This window comes from Ylistrum balloti, unplaced genomic scaffold (genome assembly GCF_031769215.1).
Source record: "Ylistrum balloti isolate Yb309-2 unplaced genomic scaffold, AGI_CSIRO_Ybal_v1 Utg369590, whole genome shotgun sequence".
Classification (NCBI taxonomy): Eukaryota; Metazoa; Mollusca; class Bivalvia; order Pectinida; family Pectinidae; genus Ylistrum; species Ylistrum balloti.
Window position 1 is genome coordinate 1,082,186 of NW_026781876.1, and position 20,702 is coordinate 1,102,887.

Below are 20,702 nucleotides of genomic sequence, written 5' to 3' on the forward strand. Positions count from 1 at the left end.
TCAAAAAAAGTATTTTATAAACTTAATAAATTCCTGCAAACTCGATCGATATGTTCCTTTATGTACATTTCTTTCTCCTTGTCCCAGGAAAAACGTTTTCTGTATTTTTACGATCTGTTATATTTTATTTTCTTGTCACATATTTTTTCAGACTTTTTAATCAACTGATCATTCCTCTTTAGCAGACAGCTCCATTCTCAAAGTGATTATGTTGCACAAGATGTCAGTACTTACGCTGCACTAGAGTAGAAGTTTTCTACGTTGACCTGACAAGTTCTGTGAGTCTCGCCAGCTGTGTTCTGAAGCGTGACCTTATAGGTCCCAGAATCCTCAGTATATGCTTCAGTGATTTCTAATACTGATCTGTTTAGCTCTATGGTGATCTGTGAAAAGCCAATACATCTTATTTCATATAAAACATTTTTGTACAAAAACAAAATGAGAATGAAAAGACTTCTTTGCATGAAATACGTTTGGAAAGTTATCAGATCAGCTAATTCAAAATTATCTACTCAAGTGCTTCATCGTAGAAACATACCGCCGAAATATCTTGCCTCTAGACCTTTTAGTTCATGGGAAGAAGCCGTTTAAAGGTTTTAACAAATCTGACCCCTGTGACCTTGAATATAGGTTAAGGTCATTTCTTTTCGCAAACTTTCATAGCATTTGGTCCATATATTATTGAGAAGAAGTTGTTTAAAGGATAAAGTTGACACTGGATGATGGGCACTGTGCAACAGCATAAAAAGATTAATACAAATCAAAACAAATCAAATAGTTTCTCTATATAACCGAGAAACTTCTCAAAATAATGAAAACAAAGAATGAAATCTCAAGCCAACCTTCTTCAACTTGCTAATTCACATTGAACTGTACAAACCTTATACACAGAGCTTGGTGAGATGCGATCATCATTTCGATACCATGTGACCTCTGGGGTCGGTGAGCCTGAGAAGATAATTTCCAGTTTGACGCTTTTGCCCTCAGGGATGTTGACGTCTTCCGACATACTGTGAATAACTGGTTTCTCAAGAGCTGTGAAAAGGTAATAAACATTTACTGACTATTTCTCTTTAACACTCGCTTTTACTTTCAGCATTTAATTTTGTATTGATTATTTGTTTTGTATTAAAACATGAAACCTTTAGATGTTGGGTTTTAATTCTGGAATTCATAAACCTCTATATTTTGAAGCCATTGCTTTCAAAAATTGTAAACTGAATTTTATAAGATTTCGAAAATAAATGATATACTTGAAAAAAAAATTCTCATCATGGGTTTTGGAAAAAAAACTGTGGAAAAATTTACATCCAGTATGATTTAATGTCACAATAAAAACTAAAAATAGAACATTCTGAATATTTCTGGAATCAACAGATTGTACATGCTAACAGGAACAGCAATTTGTGACCTGGTCACTGTTTAGGCTTAAACATAATAGACCAGCCTTGATAGAGCAGGGCATTCACAGGTCTGTTAGCTGATTACAGAGACACTGGGAGGTTATATAGTAAAGGCATTAGGTACAGAGAGGCAAGGGAGACAACTCAGACAGCAGGATAACAAACAGAAACAGAAAAGAAAATGGATTTTTTTTTTTGTTGATTTTAAAAAGAGTTGGAGACATGCCTATATTGAAAAAATAAACAAAATGGATTTTCAAAATGTCGATAGCGAATGAAAATAAGAGTAAACAATAATTAAGACTATAAAAAAAAATGGCATGCATGATTTTTATCAATTTGAAAACATAGACTGTAATAAAGTAGCATCTGTTGCTGTTGAAAAACTACAAGAAACAGATGAAACCATGCTTTTCCCAGTTCTGATTTATACAGGCTACATGGAAAGACAGCTGATCCAACCAGACTGACAAACCAAAATGGCAGCCTACAATGAATCATGCCGTAAATGTAAACTGCTGGTAACAAACATGCCAATTCAAACAACACGAGGGATGACAAGAAAAGGAAAAGATGAACAAAAAGGTTGCATATCAACCATGCCAGAATCAGAAAGAGGCTTACGGATGACAGTGAGGCGGGCTGATGAAGAAGCCTCGCCGCCTGGGTTGTTGGCCTGACATGTGTAACGGGCATTATGACTGCGAAGCACTTTACGCATCTTGAGACAACATGTGCCGTTGATTTTAGTAATGACATACTCAGGAGAGCTGTCAATGTTAATATCATCTTTGTACCACGAAATCGTGGGGGACGGGATTCCCGTCACATGACATTCGAAAGCAAAAGAACCGCTTTCTAACACATCCACTGACTTCAGGTTACGAGTGAAGTCAGGGGGGATTATCTGTTGGTGTGTTTCTGAAAGAGTATTACAACCGCTGCATCAGAAATAATGTTAAAAGAGGAAAAAATGACAGAACAACAGAAAGAACATATAAAGACTGACGTTCGAATTCCGAACAAAAAAGTATCCGAAAGTAAACTAAGGCTTAAAAAAATAGTTAAGTAGATATATGGATGAATATTCCCATTCAAATTTGTCATATTTTCAACAAAATAAATTAAATACTGAAATGATGGAGCATTAAAATGCATCTTTACTACCAAGAGGCCATATTTAAAATAATGCACAAATGTAAAAAAATTACGTAGTTCATAAAACCATACAACAAAAAAAGATAATGCCTAATTGTAAAATGGAATCAGTTCTGGACGGAATTTTTGTAAAAATTTTCTTCTTTCATCGTATTTTTTCATTTTTCAGTGTTTGTTTTTTGTAATTACATGGTAAGGAGGATCTGTAGGTTGGGCAATAGGAGGAATGGACAGAGCAGACTGTCAAAAAGGGAGCTAACTCTGTGATCAACCTTACCTCTAACATGTAAATATGATGAACTTTCGGCAACTCCGACTTCGTTAGTAAAACGACAGGTGTATCGGGCTGTGTCCTCAGAGAATGTTTCCTCAATGGTCAAGGTCGCACACCCAAGATTAAACTTGGTCTCATAGTCAGGGCTGTTAAGGGGCAGGTTGTCCTTGTACCATGTGACCTCTGGTGGGAGTTCACTTTGTACTTGACATTCCAATGTGACCCTACAAAAGAAGTGAAGATTAATTATTTTTTCTGGTTGCCATGGTATTATAAATTACACCTCAAAATGACATCATGCTGATTAAGATCGTGATTATTGTTACAATAGAAATGATATCTTACTTTTCACCCTCCATCACTTCTGCGTCCCTGAGATGCAGCGTGATTTTCGGTGGTTGCTTGGCAACAGCAGCAGATGCTGTCACGGTAACCTCCATGGGAACAACATCCTCTTGGACTGGTGGCGCCATCTGAATGTAATAATAATTGGTTAGCTATAACTCCCAACACTTCCATGGACAACTGCACCATTTATGAGATAACGGATATAGTTAGTAAATTATGTCGATTTTGAGAAAATCCATCAGACGATGACGTTTGGCTCAAGATTAAATCTTTTAACTATAATACTACAAGCCCTTCTAGTTACTAACCTGGTTGGTAAGGAAATGCATTAGCAATGTTAGTAGATATTACACCAAGCCAAGTGACTTTTAGCCAGGAAAAACTTATCAAATTCAAAAGAATAAAAGTTAGGAGAGTTAGAAAAGCTTAAAAATGGAAATCTCCTTGGAAAAGACATTGAGGTATTGTTGGAGGGTTTCTTATTTTCAATGGTTCAAATTTCTGCTGTTTTTATGAAAAGCTTAAAGCAAAATGACGCATTTTCCTAGACATCATGTTATTAACATAGTTTCTAAATGGCAAGTTATTCTCAAAAATGGCAAAACTCCTACGAACAATTCTAGATTGTGAACCATCTCAACCTGTCTATTTACATCTGTATGACACTTCCATGGCTGGAGTTCACAAACTGAACACACTTGCAAAAATTCCGCACATCTATGTATTACACGCCATACAAGGAACTGACCTGTGCCTGTACCAGAGTTTGGTGTATTTTGGCGATCTCGGCATCCATCTGTTGGGCAGACGTCATCAGATCCTGGTTACTGACAAAGAGGTGATGAACCTTGGTTGGTCCTTCATTACCGTACAGCTCTACAGCTAGCTCTGATATGTGTTTCAGCCGGTCTTCCTGTCGAGGTTTACCCGTCTCCATGAAAGAGTTGAGCGAGCGTGCGAGAGTTTCCGCATCCTCTGGATTACGGCACTCCGGCGTACGCCGACTGATGTTGATCAGAAGGGTGTTTCCCTCCCGAATCCATTGCTCTGACTGAAAACGTAAGATAAACTTATGGATAACTAGCATAATAATGTGTTCACAATTCTTACATATTTATCAAAACACCAAACATTTTATAGAAAATACTGTGACCTTCTTTAAAAATATCTATTTGGTAGTCCTTTAGCATATACATAAAAACTGACTTAGAGTTTGAAATATGCTGACATGTTGGTATCTTGTTGTTTCCGTCAACTTGGGTTTTTAGTATAGTATAACAGTAACAGAGCTAGCCATCATTTCTATCGCAGAAATCAAAGATATCGATAAATGTTATGTGATAATTTTAATGGATGTTATAAGGTAAGCAGGGCCGATACATTTGATCCTAAATGAGTTTACCTCTTCTATAAGGGTGAAGTATGTGATGGAAACATCGAGTAACATGCGGTAGTTGCCAACACTCGTATGGAATGTGCTCCATTTCGTCTTCAGAAGATCAATTTCGCGTCCTATATGGATCGCGTCATAATGTTGGTCCTGTACCATCACCTGTGCAGTGCTGGTGAACATATCGATCTTCTTCTCTATCAACTGATGGATCAAACAAACAACATATCAGTGAATCAAACAAAACATAAGCCAGTTTATACTGTGAGCAGTGATAGCACCAACAATCCAGTTAAGGCGACAATTTCGCTTAAAATAACATACTATCCTCTATTTTATTAAATATAAATATTGTTTTTATGGATTCCATACCTGAACAGTCATTTCAAACTGTTTGAAGGCCTGTGATGTCATACGGGCAGCTGGTAGTGAGTTACCATAGCTACCGCGCCGGGCCTGGAGATGATGGTGGAGGTCATCAATCTCGGAGTGGATCTGGAATACAAGATATTAGAAATGAGGAAATGACAAAAATGCAACCAAGGTAATTTATGCCTGAAATTGCCATAAACTTAAATAGAAATAATTCCCTATAGTAATGTTACTATCAATTTGGGCCAGGACTTGACGAGATAGGACCTTCTATGAAGAGGGCAAAAATAAAAAAAATGAAAATTTAAAAAAAAAGGTCTTGAAAATGTAATAAAGAAATTGCCTAAATTTCTGAATAAAGTATGCATCACCATATGGTCACCATTATAAGACAAATGTCAGAAATAAATGCAAAAACAGTCGAGAAGTGATCTAACCTGTCTGAGATCATAGTTAAATTGACAGATCTGGAGGTTCTGCTTGAGTCGTTTCTCTTGTTCCTCCCATGCTTGGTTCCACCTCTGCTTGTACTCGGCGGTCACCATGAGGACACGCTCCACATCCTCCTGTGCTGCTGCCTCAGCATCCTGCAAAAGGTCAACATTATAGGGTTAATGGTCATAAAATTACATGACAACAATATCTGACCATTAAATTTTCACTGTGATTTTTTTTAAGCCTTTCTGAAAATCAGCATTAAAATACACATCACTGAAACTTTTCATCCACTGTAAAAGGTATTAACATATTTACCGTTTGTCGTACACGGACGACAATTTTCTCTCCCTCGCCTGAGGTGAAGTTTATGAGTGAGGAGACTTCTTTCTGTTTACGTTTGTGCTCCTCCAACAAACTCTCGGCAAGCGAAAGGTCAGATGGCAGTTCTGACTGAGTGTATTCCTTCTCTGTCTTCTCAATTAACTTGTCCAACTGAAAACACAGTTAACTCCTCATCAAATTAAAATCAAACTCATAAATGCATATTGATTTCAAATAACACATTGCGAAGTACATCATCTTTCACAGCTTCCCTCACATTCTCACTTTTATTTAGCAAATTTCACATATGGAAGTTTCAGTTTGAGATATGTATCAATTTCTAATTATTCAAGCAAAGAGAGATTTGAAGTAATTATTTATGAAATATTATATTAATGTTTGATAATTTAAACACTGATCTATTTATCCTGACAACTGAATTTTAATGTTCAGGCCAGCTACTGTCAATCAATTCATTAACAAGAAATGAGCGAAGATCTTGCCCTTCATTACTGAGCCAGACAGAGAGAATATCATTTCAGTTCTAACTGACTATTATAAATCTGCAGTCCAACGTTAACTTCAGATATATGAAACCATTCTGCGTGACTATATCCGAATAATGATACATACCTGGTCCAAGTTACGGAAGAACTGAATGGTCATCTTAATGAGTATGCGATACTCATGTATGCGCGCCTGGAAGCGCTGCCGAACCTTGACAAGCTCGTTGACAATCATGTCTTTTTGTCCTTTGGTATCTCCCTTCATTTCCATAAGCTCAGCGGTACTAAGATGCTTGTCAAGTTCTTCAATAGCACTCTGTAATCATGTCAACATGAGGTCACAACTGGGGTCGCAATTGGGGGTCACAACAGGGGTAACAACTGATGTCTATATAAATTTCAGTCACATAAAAATAGAACAATGTTCCTTACCTGATTTTGCTTTCCAAAAATTGCCTCAAGATAAAAACCTTGAACTTTTTAATTGGATTTATATTTATTCCTTTGAAACGTTTTCATTAGCTTTGTAATATTTGATGTATCTACGACATAATTTCATCTCATTTTATTAAAGCTTTTAAACAATTTAGAACAAAAATCACCCAAACATTTAGCAGACATTAACAAATAAAACATCTGGCTGATGACGTTTTTCAAAATACCAAAACCTTTTTCTTAAGTTTTAGATTTTAAAAATAATATGAAAAGAACTTAAGGAAAAAACACTCGTAATTCAATGAACATACCTGTTGGTTTTGAATCAGAATAGAACTTTTCCGTGAAATAAATATTCACAAAGAAAGATCAAGTATATAATTAATAAGAATAGGAAACAGGTTTTAAGACGATCACTACAAAAAGTCTTGTCTAAGTTTACAGCCAGACAATTTTATTCAAACTGATATAAATATCTATACATTACACACAAAACATCCACAATTACATGTAAGATATATATATACATAGAAAAATTTAGAAAAGTTTATCAAAAGGAGATGAGGAGGGAATTCAAAAGGAAGATATGATTTTCCAATGGCAGAAATGCAGTTTGACAATTCAAAGGATAGAGGGTGAAAAACAACAAAGAAAAGTGTACTTCCATTCCAGATCAGAACCTGGGAGATGGGGTAGAAATGTGGGAAAGACTTGAAGATTACAACACCTACACACCACAACAACTTATCAAGAGGTACAGACTCAATAAAGAAATGTCAAATAGTACAGCGAGGTAAATGAGTACAAAAAGGTCATGCAGATTTTGGGGTATAATCCTCGTATCCTCACAATAATCAGTAGGGGAGTTTTTACTCACCAAAATGGATAGGAAAGGAAAAGTTTTGATTTTATCAAATAAATGCAGCTTTACACTGCAGATAATCTAATATTGATGTTTCCTCAAAATATCTGAGACACCAATTTCTAACCAAGTCATCTTTGGAAACTAAAATTGGGCATCTAGGGAAAATAGCAGGAAAACTCATAAACTAAAACACAAAAATAAAAACAAAGTAAATAAAAGAAAAAGTTTCAAAATTCAAGTCAGATATCAAAAACTGACCATTCAGGATCAGGTGAAAATGTTTTTTTTTTCATTTTCCATTTTTGAATTTTCAGAAAATGATGTTCTGTCATCCCAAAATTGCAGCAATTACCTTAAATGCTGGTGTAAAATCATCAATTTTTTTCTGCAAATCTTCAGCCGATGTTGTAGAGTTACCTAGGTAACCGGCTATATTTGGGAAGAAGAATTCGTTCTCGGTCGTCATGACCCGATCTATGGTCTACAATGTGAGGACAAGAGATAACAGGTGTTAAACTGACCAACCAATCAAACAACACTAACAATTTTCCTGCAATACCAGCTTTGGGGGCCACCAAGAGGCACAATAGATTTGTCTAGTGATTGAAGCATCCAATATATTTTTCACCCTTGTTACAGGACCTCAATTCACAGCTCTCAGAATATTGGGATGGGTTTTTTTTTTTTTCAAATGTGAAAAATTTTGAATATCAAATTTAACGGAAATTCTGGAAAATTGAAAAATTTAACGGAGAAAATAATTTTCTGTATAGATCTAAATCTTAATGAGTATACTAAAATCTGAATGTAGTTAAGGAGAGGACTATTTTCCAGGAAACATCTGTTGAAAGCGAAAGGCAAAATTAGTGAAGCCAATATTGTATACAAATCACAGACATTTCAGGCACACAAAAAGCAATACTGACGGAGACTTATTACAAAGTCCACAGTCAGCTCTGATACAACAGGAAAACCGTCACCCAACTATAGATATACACATTAGGTACCTCGAATGTAGGGGTAAACTCATCGAGTCTGTGCTGGAATTCATTGGCCGTCTCTATGGATGTACCCAAGTCCCCGCCAATTACGGGGAAAAAGTCGTTCTCAATTTTCAAAACCCAATCTATTGTCTGAAAAATATAACAATCTCCTATAAATTTCATTTTCACTGCCATATTTTTTCAGTCTTTGCACTGCTGGCAAAAAGCTGGCAGATTTCAACAAAGGAATCAAACAGAGTGACTTTATATAAATAATTGCATTTTAGTTTAAAGCAGCTATGTTAAAATCTATTATCTATTAATCCTAAAAGTCAAAATTTGCTATGAAATTTGTCACCAAACACAGGTATTAGTATAAAAGCAAGTTTTAAAGTCTCTACAACACCCATGTTATTTTTGTTAAGCAAAATGGAGAACAACTTTTTCGCCGTTATCATTTTCTTGTGAGAAAGCAAAGTTGGGAGTTCCTTCTTGACTGCAATTTACTAACAAAATCTAATTAAGTCATCCTTCTTATGTCAATATAATTCTGAAAAGTTGAAAAATCAGTTCAATATATCTTGCTAAAACCATCCATACATTAGACATGCAAAAAGGTGTTCTCTTATATCAAGTATATATATTGAACAACATACTGCAAATCTGTTATTTTAGTGAACATCTTATTTTCAACTGTTAATCTACTGTCTTACCATGGAAGTATGTTCATGACAGTAAAAACCATTAAAATTTTAGCTAAACTTATCAAATTGTAGCCTGTTGGTCAAATACTCAAAAGCTTAATAAGCTGTTGCAACACTTTTGAAAATTTACTAAAAATTATCCAAACATTTTGAAAATCAATTACAACATTAAGACATAAAAACTTTTCTTTTCAAACTTAAACTAAATGAAAATACTGAGACAGCTGGTTATTGAAGTTTGAAGATTTTGAATTTCCTTTCCAGTGAAACAAAATTAACCATATGTTGGTATAGTATGACATAGTCAACAGCTTATTCATGTATAGGATTTTAGAAACTAATTCTTGTTAATTATCTATGTTAAACTATTACAAAAGTTTTTTAATCATGATTTTTACATAAAAAAGCAATAAAAGAGAAGACTTTTCCACTGAAATAAAAACGATGTTACCATATTTATCCTACAATAGACCCAACAAGCCAACACATCACAGGCACCATTTTTTTAAAAGTTCAAACTTCAGCAGTTTTATTACATCAATATAAATGGTTGGCTGATTACCAGGCATGGGCTTATTACCGGGCATGGGCTTATTACCGGGCATGGGCTTATTGCCAGACAGATACAGTAAATTAAACAAAAGTTACTGTAACATAACTACAACCATTACCTACAGGTTAGACATGTACAATGTTAAACTTCAGCTATCATACGGCTGTTCATTATCTATGTAACAGTATATTCAATTTCAATTTTTTTACAAAGTGTCGTAAATTTGAAACCATACTGACAATGTATCCCATCATACCTTGCGGGCATCCTGGACGAACTGATGCCACTGTGATTTGAACTGACGACTGGTGGATACCTTCTGTTGCCATGACTCCCACACCGTCTTTATGTAGTTCATACGTTCACTGTATTCAGCGACTATCTTCTCCACAGTGAGGACAGACTCCTTTACGTTCAGCGTTGAGTCATCTGTAACCTGTAATTTTTTATAAGAAATTAGGTGACGAAGCATGCAGCTTTTAAACTTCAACTACAGGCAAAAGTTATTAGAAACCTATACTCCTTATATAAATAATGTTTATACATGTTTATGGAAATCAATCATTATCTTATTTATTTTTTTAACAGGTTGGATGTTTGCTATTACAGCCCTTCAGCATATATGTTGTTAGGAGATGTACAGAAGCCTGTACTTGAGAGACTGGGCTGCAGTATCTGTCAAAACACCCTTCACTGTGTGCTTGATAAGATTTATATAACAAGTATTCAATAAAATGTTCTATTTTTACCTTAATGTAATAATTTATAACAAGAGGCCCATGGGCCTTAACGGTCATCTGACATAAAATTTTGAACTTGAGAAGAAGTTAAAAATGTGTTTTCAAGATGGCAGCCATTTTGGATTTCGGACCAACCCGAAATTAACAAACTTTAGTCAGGATCATGTCACGATCATTTCAGGTAAGTTTCAGCTCAATGAGACATGTAGAACTTAAGAAATTGAAAATGTTTACGACTGACGACATACGACGTACGACGCCGGACAAAAGGCGATCACAATAGGTCATCAGACCCTTCGGTCAGATGACCTAAAAATGCTTTACTGTGAAGAATTCTGAAAATATCTTAATGTGGAATTATTCTAGAAATGTCTTAACATTTAAGAAGTCTGGAAAGTGTCCTAATTCTTGAACTATTTGATTTGTGTCTAATAATTCTGAAAATGTTGTAGAATTATGTCTTACTGTAGAAGAATTCTGGAAGAATAATTTTCCTTTGTCTTGCACTTCATTGTACAGTTGGCTGAGCTTTGTGTACATTTCCTCTGTATGGCGCATAGCTTGGTCGGTGAGATCGTGCAAATTCTCAGTCTCCGACGTCAGAATGTGTTCTAGCCCACTCATGCTAGTAGTTAGCTGTAACAAGTCAAACAAAGATGATATCATTATATGTCCTCATGTTTCTATAGATAATCTATATGTATAAGCTGAACAACATATTATCATGTAGTCTTTCAGTTAGCATTCAATAGCAATTATTTCATCACCGTAATTATTATGTTACCGACAAAAAAAAAACACATACTTATGTGTACAATTTCATTGATTAAATTTGTCGGTTCTAGTACCTATATTTAAGCCAAGATATTTTGGTTTTACAAACACGTGCAAGTGCAAACACAAACATGAATGGACCTTATGTATTTATATCAGAACTCCATGAAAGAAAAAACTTGAAAAAAAATTTTGAGTTTATTGTAAATAATGAAAGAATGAAAAATTGTCTTGTCAAGAGAAACATCTTGGATTTGAAATTTCTGGTTAAACAAAAGTTTCCTTGATAAGAAAAGCAGAGTTAAAAGTCCAGAATTCTGTTGCTGTTTAATCTAGTCATTACATAATTAATCTCTTCTATTAGTAAAACACTGGTTACTTTCAATACTTAAAATTTTCTTAATTACTAAAAATAAGAAGCAAAAAGGTTTTATTTTCCTGAAATCATGCAGCTGACTTGTATGTGTTCACTTTTTTTTCTCAAGTTTATTCAATCCTCAACAACGGTGAAAAAATGAACACCCAGAAAATAACAATCCAAAAAAGATGATTTGCTCACCTGTTGCACAAGCTTGTGGAATGACAGGTAGACAAGGGACAGCTGAATGCGGACCTCAACAATACGATGCAGCTTCTGCATCTGTTTGTGTAGCGTGTCAACCTTCCCTGCAGCGGTCTGAGCTTCCTGGTCCCCTGACTTGACCAAGTTTACTCCCGCCTCAAACAAGGCTTCCAACTCCGCATTCTTGTCCTGTAACCACAACAACAGCACATTTTCACTGTTGAGAAATTTTTACTGATCAAAAGAAATTAACCATATTTTACAACTTTTTATTACATATGTCTTGAAATTATATCAGTATGTAGACAAATTTTATTTCATTTTCCACCTAAAATGTCTATCTTCACAATATATATCTTTTCTTCGGTACATTGAAAACAAGATAGTATATCTACAAAAGAGGAACTATTTTTCTGACATTTTTTATACGTCATGAATTTGGTCCAATTAAAAATCACCAGAAATTTTCTTTTAAAGGTACCTTGATTTATAAGAAATCTTTGTTACTGGGACTTACCCTTAAGTCTTGTTCTAGTTGTTCATGAATTTCTAAGAAGTCCTCCGCTGTTTCAAGGCGAGTTCCCATGTCCGCATGCTGGCTAAGGGTGGCCTGGCCAATTGATGTCAGCCATGTTTGTAGCTGTTTCAACAAAAGAAATTCAATAAGCGAAACCCTTGTCTTGTCAATAATCAGTCAGAGCAACAAAGAAATTGAGGGTAAAAACAACTCTGCTTCAGTTTATCAGACATATGTTCTGAGCCATAGCAGCAGAAACTTGTGTATAAACATTCCATCTATTAATATCAGCAAAGTTTTAAGGCAGAGCAAAAACATTTCAATTTGCAAAAAAAATATATATATATCGCCATTAAATTCAGCAATCATGAATTCAATTTGTAAAAGTTTTAATTTCCCTACTTGTAAAAATAGTATATTCTCTCAAATAGATTTAATATAGACTAAAAAGTTGATCTCTATCTGTTGTGGAAATATCGGGTACAAGTTTCACTGTTGTTTCTTAATTCCAGAATTCTTTAAATTAATATTGCCATAGGAAAGAAAGCCTTAAAGATTTGAAGGAAAATTCAATTAACAATTTTTTTTTCTTTCACTCAAATAATCCAAAGCAATCTTTAAGGAACAATCAGAAAATGGCTACCAGATGGAAAGATAAACTAACCAGAAGATGCAGCAAGGAAGTGGAAAAAACAATTCAAACTAAATGAAGTTGATGAGTTTTATATCAAACTTACGCTGTTGAAGTGTTCCTGGAATTGCAGGTAGGCCTGGCTTCTCTCCCAAGCCTCTGCCCGTCGCGCCTTGCACAGGGACTCCAAACTAGCACAGCGATCTTGCAACAGAGTCATCTGTCAAAACAAAATGTTATCTTAGAAAGTTGTACCTCAATAAAAATTCAGTAAATGAAAAAAAATGTATATTCAGCAACAAGCCCAGGGGGCCTAGCTATCACCTCTGACACCCTGGGAGGCCCGCTTTCACCTCTGACACCCCAGGAGGCCTAGCTATCACCTCTGATACCCCATGAGGCCTAGCTATCACCTCTGACACCCTGGGAGGCCCGCTATCACCTCTGACACCCCAGGAGGCCTAGCTATCACCCCTGACACCCCAGGAGGCCTAGCTATCACCCCTGACACCCCAGGAGGCCTAGCTATCATCCCTGACACCCCAGGTGACCTAGCTATCACCCCTGACACAAAGAAGTTGGATAGCTGCAATCAAATAACCTTTGCAGGTAATTCAACTGAAGAGGAATCAATATCAACGGGCTAAATACTAGGTATTGTCTTAATACCAGAACAATACCATTTAATAATTATTATGACATGGAAGAATTTTTATCAACAAGCAAGAAACAGCCACATCAGAAATCTTTATCACTCCTAAACAGCTAGACAAGGATACTTACCCTGCGTCTGACGCCATCAGCTCCGGGGTCCTCCCTACTGACCCTCTCCAGTAGGATGCGCCCCTCTCGTAGAGCCTGGGTGGAAGCTTCCACGATGGCGTTAGACAACTGAGCATGCCTGTCTGCAAGCGCTGTACTATTCCTCGGTAAGTCCATGCTGTTTAATTGGACTTCAACCTGTTCCAATTTTGTTAGAGCCTGTGACAAAAGAGATGATCATTACTAGTAAAAGCCTCATGGTTAAGAATGCATTCTGTGTTAATGTTATCTTTTTAATGCTATTTCCTTTCCTGAAAACATACAGATCATTTATCACATTTTAACACCTCTATTTAACAGGTTTTACATCCACTATCACAGCCAGTCGGCCTTTTAGTAGACAGGACTTTGACACAAAGCAGTAAGGATACAAACTTTGTTATATGAAACCTGTTTTTCGACTGAAGTATTCAATAAGACATAAGTGTAATAATCATATAGGGTAGCTTTAAGCAGGTAGTTTTCATTATATTCTGAAGAATATGAGAAAAATATACTTTACACTCTCATGGATGGCTTTACTGAATTCTTCCGATTATTTGTTTGGGCCCAGACTTCAATACATCATTTAATCGACATTAATCAAGAAAACATTTCAAGAATTTCATTTACCGTTTCTGCCTGGTCAAAGAATGACGCAGCCATCATGATGTTTTTACGTCTGGTGTCCAGTTTATTTCTAAAGTCTTCACATTCACGGTCGACGGTCTGGAGGCGTCGCCTCACGCCCTCAGCGTCCATGTTGGCACGGCGCAAGAGCTGGTCGGCGTCACGCACCAGTCGCACAACCGTCTGTTGTATGTGCTGTAATGAGACACAGAGACATGATATTCTTGGTGAAATCAGTGCTTTGTTTTTCTATATCCTTTATATAAACCAGCTAATCATATTTATTATTCCGCAAACCCAGGAAACCATCGGACGTAACTTATCAGTCCAAGACAGGTGGTGAACTTATTTCAGAGCGATGAAAACCGTGTTACATTTTGGTAGGTTTATTATCAGACATGAGGTTATCGCTGAATAAATATTGTAAATAAAGACCGATTCATTAACAACATAAATCAAATATTGTGTCAGATAATTATTCTAATTTGCATGTCATGTTTTAATTCAGTCAAAGAGAGAAATGGTTCAGAATTATATACTTGTATTTGATGTTCTTTCGAACTTATCAGAAATATGAAAAGAATTTTGATTTTCCTCAGACGCTGGTAGATTAGAAAGTTTTGGTCTTTAGCATCACTGACAGTTCCTAGAAGAATGAAACAGCTGTTTGATGCAATTTCATTCATTGTTTGGCTCTCTTTCTAAATTTGTATTGAAACATGCTATTGACTGGTGTGTCATTTGTAGCATCTTTATAAAAACATCATGTGACTTACTTTTGCTTGAGTTTCAAATCTGTAATGGTCTTCTTGCAGAAGCTGGACTTGATGGAAAGAATCGCCCAGTTCACTCTTCTGCAGATACGTGGATCCAACGGTTCTGTACCAGTCCAGTACCTTTGGGTCAAGGTCAAAGAAAGGTTAAAGTATATACAGGTCAAGGTCATACAGAATTAACAGTCATTAAGGAACTTCTCTTTGGAACAAAAGTTAGGATTTAACTTTTCTACAGATATATGATATAAAACCATCTCATCTGTACGGGTACCATGAAGATTTATCTGTCTCTATGGTAACAGGATCATATCTTAAATTTTGATGCAACTAAAGTTAGATGTTCTTCTGACAGCATTATCTCCCCTTTCCGTACCTTATTGACTTCCATGTCCAGTTGACACAGCTGGAAGCACTGTTCCAGTCGGATCCGACGCTGTTCCCAGATGTCCTCAAGTCTTCGTCTTCGGTCTTGCAGTAGTTCTAGTAGATGTTCTATTCCATAGCACGCGGCGGTGGTAGCGTGTCTATTCTGTAAGTCCGCATGCATACCCATTTCTCGTATGCGTGTGAGTAGTATATGTCCTTGATTCAGTGTCGATTTTGATGCTTCCAATATTCCTGTATAAGGAAACCATTACCATATCACATACATTACTACAAAAAGTCAAATTAAACCAAATAGCAATGATCAATAAGTAATTTCTTCCAAACTGAAGGTTTTACAATATTTAATCAATTTTACAGAAAAGTTTTTTTCGATATCAAAGTCCTTACCGGTTTTGATTTCTTGGTGTTGTTGTAGCAGGTGGCGGGCGGTTTCAACGTCATGGGTTGGCACAGAGGTCGAAAATTTACCCTGTGCTTGCTCCATTTTTGACGAAAACTGAAAAACAGAAGAAAAATTGATAAAATATAAGATGAGGATATTTGCATGGAAAAAATGAGAAAACGGTAATAGTTGTAAAATATTTTTATACCATCTCAAGTAGAAATTCATAGAACCATACCTCGTGTGCACTTTTGTGGAATTCCACACTCTGCTCCAGAATGAGGCTACGAGCCTCGAGTTTTTTGTTGAGCTCTCTCCACGCCTCGCTGAGTGTGTCGGCCATGGCACTGTACACATCAGCCTGGGACGGGTTCTCAGTCACATATGAGTCAGCACTACACAGTATCTTCTTTACCTCGTCTTCCTTGGCCTTCAAAATCAACACAATAATTAAGAAACGTCTGAAAATGGTACATAGAGTCAAACCTGTCTATAAAAGTCATTTGGTGAACTTGAAGTCACACAATTCATTGTGACTAAACTATACAAAGACTTGTTTTATTTACTCCCTTTAGCAGCCTTCATAAAAGGTTTATAAATAGTGGGGAGATGGATGCATGGTTTCATCAATGGAAGAAAAATGAGAATACATAAAAATTTTTGATATTGTTACAAGTGAGAACAATGTGTAATGTTAAGTATATAAATATATTTGAACAGTAAGTTGCTGGTTTGAGATCAAGTGTACCATTCTAAAGGGAGACCACTCTGTTTTTACATATTAACATAAGTATACAATAAAGTAAACTTTAAGTATAAATAGTTTTTATTGTATAGTTGTGAGGAAGAAATGATAAATAATATATAATACATCTTGTTTCAAAGAGAAAATATTCACTTTATCTCGATAGAGGTATAAATAAAATATAATCTAAAGGAATTATCTCCCTTTCAAATACACTATACAAACAACTGTTATAGCAACTTAGTCTACATATATTCTTTCAGGTAAAATTATTTGAAATACAGTCCACCCTGTCATTTAGATCGCATATATATAAACTAGAATATGTCTGTTAGACATAAATGCACAAGCCACCAAGGCCATGACCTTCAACCCCAGAAACACAGCAATGTCCGAAGTATCCTTTGATACTTAATCCTTGATTAAATTCCATGAAATAATGAAGCTGCTAAGTGTTTAAATTCAAATCGGTCGATAATTTTCTATATATAGCAAGGGTAAGTATCCTTTGATACTTAATCCTTGATTAAATTCCATGAAATAATGAAGCTGCTAAGTGTTTAAATTCAAATCGGTCGATAATTTTCTATATATAGCAAGGGTGACGTTGGCTTTGACCTTTGGCCCTTGAAACAGAAAAATGTCTACTAACAATTAATCTTTTTATAAAATTTGACTAAAATCCATGAAAGAATAAAGTTTTTAAGTATTTAAATTGGGATAGAACACAACATGACAGGACATCATATATGGACAACATTTTACGCTCCCCACCCCCACCCCTTCCAATTTCATCGCAAGAGCATAAAAATTCTGTATAAAGGTCACTTATTTCAGTTCTCAATGTAATATAGATATATTTTGTACTCTGTATAATAATTCACAGATATCTAGTCCCTATATAAATTTCACCTGTTAATAAAAGCTGTTTTTTCTGCTAATGTGAGTGGCCTTTATAAACAGGTTTGACAATTTAATTATACAGATGTTGATGTAACACTGACCTTTAGGAACCGTACACAGTAGAGTTGATGATGATTGTCTAAACAGTATCACAGAATAAACTATTGGTTAATTATAAATTAATTTTATAACTTAAACAGTAACATAAACTGAAGTACAAAATGATTCATAGTACAGATTTCTCGATGGAATTTCATTTTTTTTTTTTTTATTTCTGTGATGTTATTGAGTAGATAAGACCATGCAGAATACATCACAAATACAGGGACTACTAGTCTCAATCCTTAACCTTCTCCTGTTTCAGTTGGCTGTCTTTAATCTCACTTCAAACTAGCTCTATCTCTATTCTATTTTTATTTCATCTCAGATTTTTGCGACTTTCTGAGATCATTTTTTTTTCAAACAAGCTGACTGGAGGCAGTTCCTTTGACAGAAATCTACAGCATTCCTGACTAAGGAAGTTTGCATCAGCAGAGTAGAATCAGATAAATATCCCATATCTGTGGACTGCGTCATGCTAAAAATAACCCTCCAGTATGCTATTTCTGATATATATAGAATCTCTGCCCTGGTGTTGTTGTATTGAATGGTTGCCAGGCAGCCAGGCCTGAAATCCAATCCTCTCTGTCTTATGACCTTATATAGAGAGTGAGGCATGCTGGGATTGGCTAAAGAGTTGTAGCAGTTACCATAGTGATGTGATACAACATCCTGTCTGTTATCTCACCACTGACTTATCTGTCAAGTAACTGCTAAGGAACATTAACTGTTTCTTCTGAGTTTAACACAAAAAACAAGCTATATTGAGGCCTATGTTACTGAAAATTCCTCTCTTTGTTTCAGAAACTCAAGATATCAGATGGTTAGGCATTTGATTTCTTCTTCTACATATGTACTAATTGATAAGAAATTCTTTTCCATTTTTCACTCAATCCTGATAAAAATTATAATATGATTATTATCTTCCAACAAGAAAATCAACTTTGTTGTAAATAGCACAATTTATAATCTATTAAAATTATGGAAGTCTTGTTTAGACAGGGATGAAATCAAAAGAGTCTTTAGGAAAAAAAAAGTATTTGACAACATAAAGTGTAAGTTTTTATCCTGCTCTAAGAAACAGTCCTATGTAAATGGGTTGATATATCGCTTGGTATAATTACTGGAGAGGTGCCTGTACAACTGCGTACTGTATAGAGCCTCGTCATGTGTGGGGGAGTATGGACACCTCAAGTTGGCTCACTCCCATCAAGTGATGTCTGCGTTATCAATACATGTGCATTGCGTGTACATTTTTGACACATGTTGTGAGTTTTGCGTAGCCTCTGTTATAACACAGAGTTGGTGTGTATTGCAGCTCAGAAATCCCCACATGTTGGTGTTACATAAAGAACACACTATGCACGACGTACAAAACTTCAGAGAGAACTAATTAAACACAAAGATTATAGATCATTATATTTAATGCCTAATTCTACAAGTCTGTATTCTATCATACAACAATAACATGATACATTTCAACAAATGCCTACCTCAGATTTTTTTTTCTCTACTAACAACTACAAAACAAATGTTTCTGTGTGATCTTCGTGTGATAAAAAACAATATTTTTAACTTGTGTTGCTTTCTGTCTTCCTTAACAATACATAAAAAAGAATCTGGTATGTTCTGTGCAGTTTTGGTAACTACATATCTCTCTAGTCTGAGCCTTAGGCAGTTTAATTACAGATTTCTACACTGCTCCCTCCTGTCTCACTATGGTAAGAGCAACAGCAACAGAGGCAGGTGGCAAGCTTGAGGAGAGGAAGAAATGGGGAGGAGGGGGCATTTAAAGATATCTACCAAGACTCTCATTAATGAATTACTTCTACATCAGCAGACGAGTGCATCAGGTTATCAACTAATGTCAATATAAACAACAGCTAATTTTTTCAGAAAAAATTCATTACATAATTATTGATACTAACAAGTGTCTCAGTACAAGTCTTTTCTCCACAACTTCCCGTTTCAAATTTTGTATACATAAGTGAATCAAATGAAAAGTATTTTTGTCAAGTACATAAAATTCTATTGACAACTTAACAAAAGCTCGGCCAGGAAAGGAATAAGATAAACCTAAATATTATTCTGAAACAGCTCAAAATTAAAAATTCTGTTATCAGACCCATGATAGCATAGACGCTAAATATTTGAGAACTCTAGCTAACAAGTATATGTACAGCCCTCTGTGAGCTATTCTAAACTTGAAACAACACCAGGAGCTTAATCAGTACATATTTATTAGCATCACAAAGATCTAACTTTATCGAAATAAACATCAAGATGCTAAAATATTTGAGAATTATTCAAAGTTTTAACATTCGTAATGTACCTTTGTATAGTTTTCAATGTAATCTACATCTATCTGAAATGAATTTGCCGTTAAGCTGTCGGCTGTAAATGTGTTTTTGTCAGCACTGATATCCAACTATAATTAAGTATATAGTGGTTACACCCATCACAGCTTTACAATAATAGGTTCTCTACAGATATTTTAATGATTCTTTCACTTGTATGAAATGAAAACCTTTTTTATACATTGTATCAAGAAAAGATAATTCTATGTAAAAAACAACATCCATCTATGATGTTGCTATTTATATGTAAACATATATATATAACAAGTAAATATTTCAAGGTTTTGAATGACTTTATGATACATTGAAAGGAAATTCAACAAAACATTGTTAATTTATCTATGGATATTGGTAAAATATCAAAATCAAGGATAATATATCTTCTTTTTTCTGGTATATGTAATATTCAACCTTGCCATGAATAAAGGGCAGACAACTCAATGCATTTCAGTAAAAATACAGGAAAAATTAGCAAGGAGATGTTGTTAATTGTTAAATACAACAATTTTATGTAACACAATTATATCAGAGCTGTATGTAGATAAAACACAAGCTTAAGATGGATACAATATTGACAGTAGAGAAAGGCGTTGAGTTATACAAGTCTATACTGCTACCTGTGTATGGTATTAATCACGAGCCTTTGGT

At 35.2% G+C, this 20,702-nt stretch overlaps 1 protein-coding gene across 1 annotated transcript in view; it reads right to left on the minus strand.

The window, feature by feature from the left end:
* Positions 1-20,702, minus strand: part of LOC132544783 (titin-like) — a gene marked incomplete at its 3' end in the record, with an annotated part of 87,391 nt that overhangs the window by 56,446 nt on the left and 10,243 nt on the right. The window contains exons 3-25 of the mRNA XM_060208432.1: positions 16,189-16,380; positions 15,956-16,064; positions 15,555-15,799; positions 15,182-15,301; positions 14,409-14,600; positions 13,758-13,955; positions 13,081-13,194; positions 12,344-12,466; positions 11,824-12,015; positions 10,956-11,126; positions 10,007-10,186; positions 8,518-8,643; positions 6,338-6,526; positions 5,699-5,875; positions 5,383-5,532; positions 4,946-5,068; positions 4,586-4,777; positions 3,932-4,234; positions 3,181-3,308; positions 2,839-3,059; positions 2,028-2,324; positions 881-1,035; positions 235-383 (exon numbers count right to left, since the gene is read on the minus strand). Coding sequence (XP_060064415.1) covers positions 235-383; positions 881-1,035; positions 2,028-2,324; positions 2,839-3,059; positions 3,181-3,308; positions 3,932-4,234; positions 4,586-4,777; positions 4,946-5,068; positions 5,383-5,532; positions 5,699-5,875; positions 6,338-6,526; positions 8,518-8,643; positions 10,007-10,186; positions 10,956-11,126; positions 11,824-12,015; positions 12,344-12,466; positions 13,081-13,194; positions 13,758-13,955; positions 14,409-14,600; positions 15,182-15,301; positions 15,555-15,799; positions 15,956-16,064; positions 16,189-16,380 — 4,046 coding nt within the window. The remainder of the gene's footprint in view (positions 1-234; positions 384-880; positions 1,036-2,027; positions 2,325-2,838; positions 3,060-3,180; positions 3,309-3,931; positions 4,235-4,585; positions 4,778-4,945; positions 5,069-5,382; positions 5,533-5,698; positions 5,876-6,337; positions 6,527-8,517; positions 8,644-10,006; positions 10,187-10,955; positions 11,127-11,823; positions 12,016-12,343; positions 12,467-13,080; positions 13,195-13,757; positions 13,956-14,408; positions 14,601-15,181; positions 15,302-15,554; positions 15,800-15,955; positions 16,065-16,188; positions 16,381-20,702) is intronic.